Genomic DNA, 7,096 nt, shown 5'->3' on the forward strand with positions numbered 1-7,096 from the left:
ATATTTGTAACGTTAGTCACCTATATTGATTGAGAAAAAACTTAAAACACTTGTATGAAAAAATATATAATTTAAATATTTATTTTTATATTAAGCCTTATTTTAATTTTATATTTTTGGATTTTAACAAAAACATTATGGGTAAACTGCTTTTTTTTTCCACTCAATTTTGTCTGTGTTCTAGTATTTACGGCTTAAATTTTAATTTCATCACTAAACAATTCTTTTATTTTATCATTCACACGTTAAGTGTCTAACGTCAACATTAAAATATAGAGTTTTATATTTTTTTATTACTCAAAAATTTTAAAAATTTCAACATTTTTTTCTCTTGATCAAAGTCCTTATTCAGAATCGTTTATTTGTCATAAAAAATCGTATACGGTATACGTGGTAGTTAGTATCAAAACATATCCTTTTTTTTACTCTTTTTCTTCTTCTCGGTTTGGTTTTTACCAAAATTAATGAAACTTAAATTAAAATTTTGACTTGTATTGGTATAATCTATAATCTCACCATCATATTGGTATAGAATCCAGGCATATTATTTTTCTTCCTCTTGATCTTCTCATTATTCAAATTTAAAAGAATATACGTTGACGACGATGAATCAAAGGGAGTCCAAAAATCTAGATTCGAGAGTAAAGTTTAAACGATTTGTTTTGCATAAATTTACTTGAAAAAAATTAAACAACGTTAAAATCTTAACAGATTCATAAACAAAACAAACAAAATTTAAAAAATTAATGATCAAATTAAAAAAAAAATTAAGTGACTAAATTGAATGACCCAAAAATAATACACAATATGTATTTAAGAAGTTATGCATTTATAGAGTAGATTTGGAAATAGCCAATGAGAGGAATTAAATCGGTCAGTTGTGGTGAGCTCTTACGTATTTTTGTTTATTAAAGTAATCTCACCTCCTTTTTGTAAATGGTGTTTAGTCTTGGTTGGCATGTAATAAAAATATATATTAGTTTAAATTAAGAAATAAGGGTCTGATTAAGGAATGTGATTAAAAACAGATTTTGTGTATCAACTTGTCGCCTTTAATTAGTATGAATGATTAACATTACCTAAATAGTGATCAATGGTTTCAGAAATGGATATAATTGGTATAATCATGCTTTTAATCCCTTTATTCCAATTTACATGATTTAGTCTCTTGATTTAGGGTAGAATTTATAAGTACATTATGACACACCTTTTTGTTATTTGTTGTTCTTGTTAAAGTGAAAACATAATTTTAAAAATCAATACTCCCTTCATAGATAAATAATAATTGTGAGATATATCTAAACTTCATCAATCATTATTAACAATTATTTTTAGATTATCACACTATAACCTTTTTTTTAGTTGTTTATTGATTTCTCGGAGTTTTATTATGATTAATTCGAATCGACTCGTTTTGCATATCTAGTTTTAGTGGGTGAATCTTCCGGTAAACATTTTCTGCATACGTAAGACTTGAAATTCGAGACATATCTAAACGATACCAAATTAATTTCACTTGAACCAACCCCATTAGTATCATCGCACTATAAATTTAAAGCCAGAAGGATATTCTCTTTCCCTAGTAAAAGATTTATTTTTTCTCTTTTATCTTTAAGTTTATGGGCCCGAACTCTTTCCCTCAAATATTAGACTAACCATCCTGGCTCTCAAAAGGCCCAACATGAACACATTGACACTATTATGATTGAATATCAATATATCATAGCTCAGCTTGAATCGATTTTTTGATTTATTTAAATATGATATAAATATAATATTTTTTATCAATCATTTGATCAAACTCGTGTTTAGGAATGATTTGTGACTCGAAATCCAATTTGATTTTTAAGATAAAACCCACACCTAACTCGATCTAACTTAAGACAAATATAAATATAACTTTTATTGGGTAAAATAGGAATGTAATTGAAAAAATATAGATGGGAAATTATAGCAATTATATCTGAATATATTAAGGTTAATTATAATATTATTTTCAGATTGAATACTTCTCACCTTAAAACTAAATCTTACTGGATTCGAACTCTCCTTTAAAAAAAACTTCACTTGACATGAACCTAAATTTCCAACAACAAAAAATTGAACCCCGTAAGATTGAGTAAAAAATTATAGAATTCACATTAAATATTTATCGCTAGTTATAAATAATTACTCTACATCCAAATCGAAATCAAAATAGTTGAACACGTATAATCCCTACAAACTACATTTCATATATTAAATCTCAATATAAATATTAAATTTATACGTGCAAATTATCATTAAATCAACAATTTTTGACAACATGTGAATTTATTATTAATTTAATATAATGTATTGATATGAATAAAAAAAATGTCTGTCCCTTTTTCCCATATGTATGGGGTAAGGAGGAGGTAAGATAGTAAGCTACCCTCAACACCAGATTGAGAGCAGCTTCCGTAAGAGACCTCCGAATTATGAAATGTCCTCCGTGCAAATTATCACTGGATATCAGCTTGTTATCAAACACGTAAATTGGAAAAACCTTTCAAATTAGACTATTGTAGGCATGCGGGTGTTTGGCCGCCGACTTGTAGGTTGAGTGAATCCACCCAAGTTGATAATAATTAAAACAAATAGTTAACTAATAATTAATAGTGAAAAATAATTATAAAGCATTTACATTTATGTAGATATAGGGACATACAGTAAATGCATATGGCAAACTAATTGGAATGTTTTTACATTACCATAAATTGATTTCTCAGAACCTAAATCCTACATAATAGAAATGAACTCAGTTGAGCTCAGGTGAGAGATTCATCTGCTTTAAATATGTCACTGATGAACTCCTGGAAGCGAGACGAATATGCTTTGGGATGTACGGCCGCAATCATCCTCCGGTCGAACTGCAACGATTTGTAAGCATGCTCGATCCGCTTTATCACGCTGTAGTTTTGGAAGAAATCCACTATTCCGAAACACAGAAGAACATCATAGCACTCTATCACCGTGAAATTTTGACATGGTAATGCACTTCCCGATCCGTCCTTCAATATTCGAACGCCACGCGCAGACAGTTCTTCACCGAACTTGCGAGTATCGCTCCAAAACCTCACCATGGCGCAAAAACCTCAGAAACTAACTTCGGATTCATACGGTATCGACAAAGATCTTTACCTTTTATTTTCGAGCCACTGACCGTCGAAACTCAGTTCTGAAGCATCACAATTCGGACAAGAGTCACCGGAGACTATGCCCATGATGCCGGTGGTACTACATTTGTTAGTTGAATCTGTAAGGCAGGGAAAAATTAAGGGGCAACTGGCAAGACAGAGACTGCAAGTAAAATTCGATGCATCGATGTATTTTCTATGCGTCACCTTGATAAGAAGCGAGGGAGGGTCTATGTGAGGCCAAATCACTTTGATGCAGCTCGACATTGAAAACTATCATGCCATTGCTAGAGCATCTGCTGTTAACACAACCTGCAGAAAGACAATTAAAGGAACATACAGTTTGTGTTTCAAATAATGTCATATCTTTTGCTGTTGAAGTTTATGAGAAAATTCACCTTTTGGAGATCCCTTTACGTGCAACCCAAGCATCAGACTGTAATCCATGATGCCTGTGGCCTCCAAGAAAGCACAATCATGTTGGATTTGCCTAACGAAATAAAATCGCATAATTAATCGATAAAGAAATCGGTAAGTTTTTTTCCCCGATCGTGTTACAATTTGTCATGGGTCTTAGTTCTTACTTCAAAAGCCTTTGTCGGACCAGCGGTTCGACGTAAAAGAGAAAATCAAGATCAGACTCTTTATGCAGAATTTTCTCTCGGTACCGCATTTTTTTCGAGTTTTCGACCTTGTAAAGAGCCTTTCAGGTCGTAACAACTATGCATCAACAAATCAGACTTAAATATGTTCGCCACAACCACAAAATAAGCCTTTGTTCCTCCAAATGGTGTCACCGCATGAACTCCGTACAGTTTGTTCAATACCGTGTTTCGGAACCTTTTGTGATGGCTATAATAGCCCGGAAGCATTTCCAAGAGGATCTGCACATGATGCAGAACTTAGGGAACATTGGGGAATATATGCTGATATAGATACTGGAAATTTGTTACCGGTTTTCATTACCTTGACTTCGGATTTCTTTAGTGTCTTAATAGCAAACCGGGTGTCGTTGGAGAAAAGGAACATGTTTCCAGGTCTCGACGTGGAAGTGACCTTGCGAATGGTTTCTTCACTGCAGACCAACACCATGTAGTCATCGTTGTCGATGTTATCGAGCTCTTGTATAAGTCTAGAACAAATGAAAGCTCAGGTGTCGGTATATCGATTAAAGACAATATGAAACAGGATGATTAAAAAACAAAACCTGAAAGCTTTCGGACAGTAATCTTTCCATTCAAAGCCAGTGACTGCTCCGGGTGGAAGATTATTGCAATTTTTTCTGGAAGACCATTGAATCCAATTATTTTGTGCATTTAATAAGTCCGCCGCATAAAGCTCATCGTCGGAAAACGCCATGTACTCCAAATTCCACTCTGCAAAATTTCTCATTACATTAGAAAACAAATGAAAATTTCAAATGATTACAATTCATGATTTGCTATGATTTTTATTGGTCGAACAGATGAATTGGATTTTACCTTTGTAAGAGGGAATCTGAGATTTCTTTCGAGTCAGATAATCTAATTACAAGAACTACAATCTGCTTTGGAATTCCCGTAATTGGTTTCTAATTGTGTTGATTAACAAAATTGAAGGGAATTGGCCGGTTGAGAGAAAATTCCCTCCAGTTTTCGCGCCAAACAAGTAACCGTCGCTAAAAACCAAAAAAAAAAAAAAAGTTTGAAGTTTGAGATAAATTGTTATTGTTGGAAGAGACGATCACAAATTTCAAATATAGAGGGATAAAACAAATATGGGAAAAAACGGTCCAACATTTATTGATAACGATATTCGAGTTTTAACGTAAATGACACAGTAGAGTAGGGATCAAGGCAAACAATAGAACTTGTCAATTTCACTTTCATCTCCACCCCTCCATCATGTCAGAACTTCAGTGAGGGAGGTCGCCCACATCATTGTTTAGACTGATATAGTGAAGTTGTGAGATGTCCGGTTCAGTGAGATTGACAGATATGCAAATAGGTAGGATTACAGATATGCAAGTCGCTTCTAGTATCATAGTCCATGCCAATTGGGACTCTGAATGCAGGGGCAGTTGGGAGATAAGCCAAGATTCGTTCCAGGGTAGGATTAAGTCCGCAGACACCACAGTCGCCATCTTCATCGTTATTATATTTGGTGGTTTATTCATTTTAGTAAATATACTTTCCCAACCAAAACAAGTTAGCCAATCAATCCACACGAGCCGTTGGTTGAAAACTCACACATAGGATAAAATAATTTACGATTCATTGTCGTTCCATCTCATTTGGATTAATTTGACTAAAAAGAAAAAAGATTCATCTTATATTGAAAAATCTTTAGAAACTCAAGGGTTACAAGTCAAACTTTCAAATTCTATTTAATATACAAAGCGATGCTCAGCTCGTAAGAAACACGGCCAAAAACACAGCAAAAATGGATCTTTCTCACCTCAATCTTATCAAGCGAATCTTGACTGCTCATTCATGGTTTTCCCTTCATTAAAGCTCGTAGGACTGTAAATGAAGGGACTGAGACAACCAGTCTTCGACAACCCCAATCCACACATTCCATCTTCTGATGAAGCCCTCAGGTGCTTCGCTTTTTCCACTTCCCGAACTAACCCATTCCATTCCCTCAGCGTCGTCGATGCCGGAGACGATGACGAAGTCGTCATGGAATGGCCATCGTCCGATTGATCATCACATTCGCGCCACAATTTCTCGCCGGGGAGTGTAGACTTTGACTTCTTCATGCCACGGTGTTTCCTCGAATTTTCGCTCTCCCGGATCAGGTCACGGAAACCGATGGCGGAGACGCCGGCCATGTCGGGGACATCGGCCGTGTCAAGAACGGTAATCCCAATGTTGAGAACACCTTGGAACCTACCAGAAGGTCGGCGAACTTGAACTGCAGTGAAAGAAGGGGGATGGTGCATCATCACGGCGTTGTCGAAGGAGGCGGAACCGGAGCGAAGCGAGTTACCGACGAGCAACCTGACGGTTCCTAGTGAGGAATCGCGGAGGACGCCGATGGCGAAGATTTCTACGGAAACGCCGGATGTGTCTCTAGAAAGGAAATTGGAGGAAACCTTGAAGAGGAATTTGTCGTTCCAGGTAGGGTTTCCACCGCCTATACGGTCCACGCAAGTACGGAGCTTGTGGGAGGGATCGATCCATGCAAGGGCGTAGGTTTGCATGCGGCGGAGTTGACTGGATGGTTCTTTAAGTCCTTGTGCGGAGATTAAGGTTATTTCCAACACGTAACGATGATCTTTCTCCATTTACCCAGTTCTCCACACACACAGAGGCCCCTTGGATAGCTCTCTTTCTCGATCTTTCTTTTTCTTGTTTTCTTTCGGTTTCTCGAGCTTTAGAGTTTCATCAAGAAAGGAAAGAAATGAGATTTTCCCGAGAAGGGGCCATCGAAGGGAAAAGTGTAATGCCGGCTTGAAAAACCCCACACCCAATCCAATTGGGAAGAAATAGGGAGAAAGCTCAGCTGAAAGGGAGATAAAAGGTGGAGGAGAGAAGACGAGAGTTAGTTAAAGAAACTTCAAAGTGTAACTGCTAATTAAAATTTTGGTTTTGGTCCTTACACTAATAAAAAATAATATATTCAGTTTTAAATTTTAATTTGACATTGTTCGATCTCCTAGTTTTATACTATTATTAATTAATCCAATTTGCGAAGATAATTAACAATCTGTGTAATATATCATTATTATGTTTTGAAATAAAATAAAAAAAACTATATTTATTATGATTAAAACAAGATATACTTATTTATAGCTCATCTTTTTTTATTAAAAAAATCACATCAAGGTCTTCAACGAAAATAATTAACAAGAAAGTTTGAACTCACTAATAATGTTTTAAAAGTAGAAATATAAAATTATATCCAAGTTAAATCTTAAATTTTAAGATAATAGGGGTCAATATAAGAATTTAACC

General features: G+C 35.1%; 1 protein-coding gene and 1 pseudogene across 1 annotated transcript; both read right to left on the bottom strand.

Moving 5' to 3' along the window:
* Nucleotides 1-2,756: 2,756 nt before the first annotated feature.
* Nucleotides 2,757-4,528, bottom strand: LOC120127325 (annotated as a pseudogene).
* A 1,076-nt stretch (nt 4,529-5,604) lies between these two features.
* LOC120127326 lies at nt 5,605-6,641 on the bottom strand. The gene has a single exon (XM_039145249.1). It carries the CDS (start codon nt 6,424-6,426, stop codon nt 5,605-5,607), a length of 822 nt encoding a protein of 273 aa, XP_039001180.1. The 5' UTR covers nt 6,427-6,641.
* Nucleotides 6,642-7,096: the final 455 nt, after the last annotated feature.

Source organism: Hibiscus syriacus, unplaced genomic scaffold (genome assembly GCF_006381635.1).
Source record: "Hibiscus syriacus cultivar Baekdansim isolate YM2019G1 unplaced genomic scaffold, ASM638163v2 tig00110467_pilon, whole genome shotgun sequence".
Taxonomy (NCBI): domain Eukaryota; kingdom Viridiplantae; phylum Streptophyta; class Magnoliopsida; order Malvales; family Malvaceae; genus Hibiscus; species Hibiscus syriacus.

Coding starts and splice junctions, on each gene's coding strand:
- LOC120127326 (XM_039145249.1), bottom strand. CDS start 6,426: ATGGAGAAAGATCATCGTTACGTGTTGGAAATAACCTTAATCTCCGCA.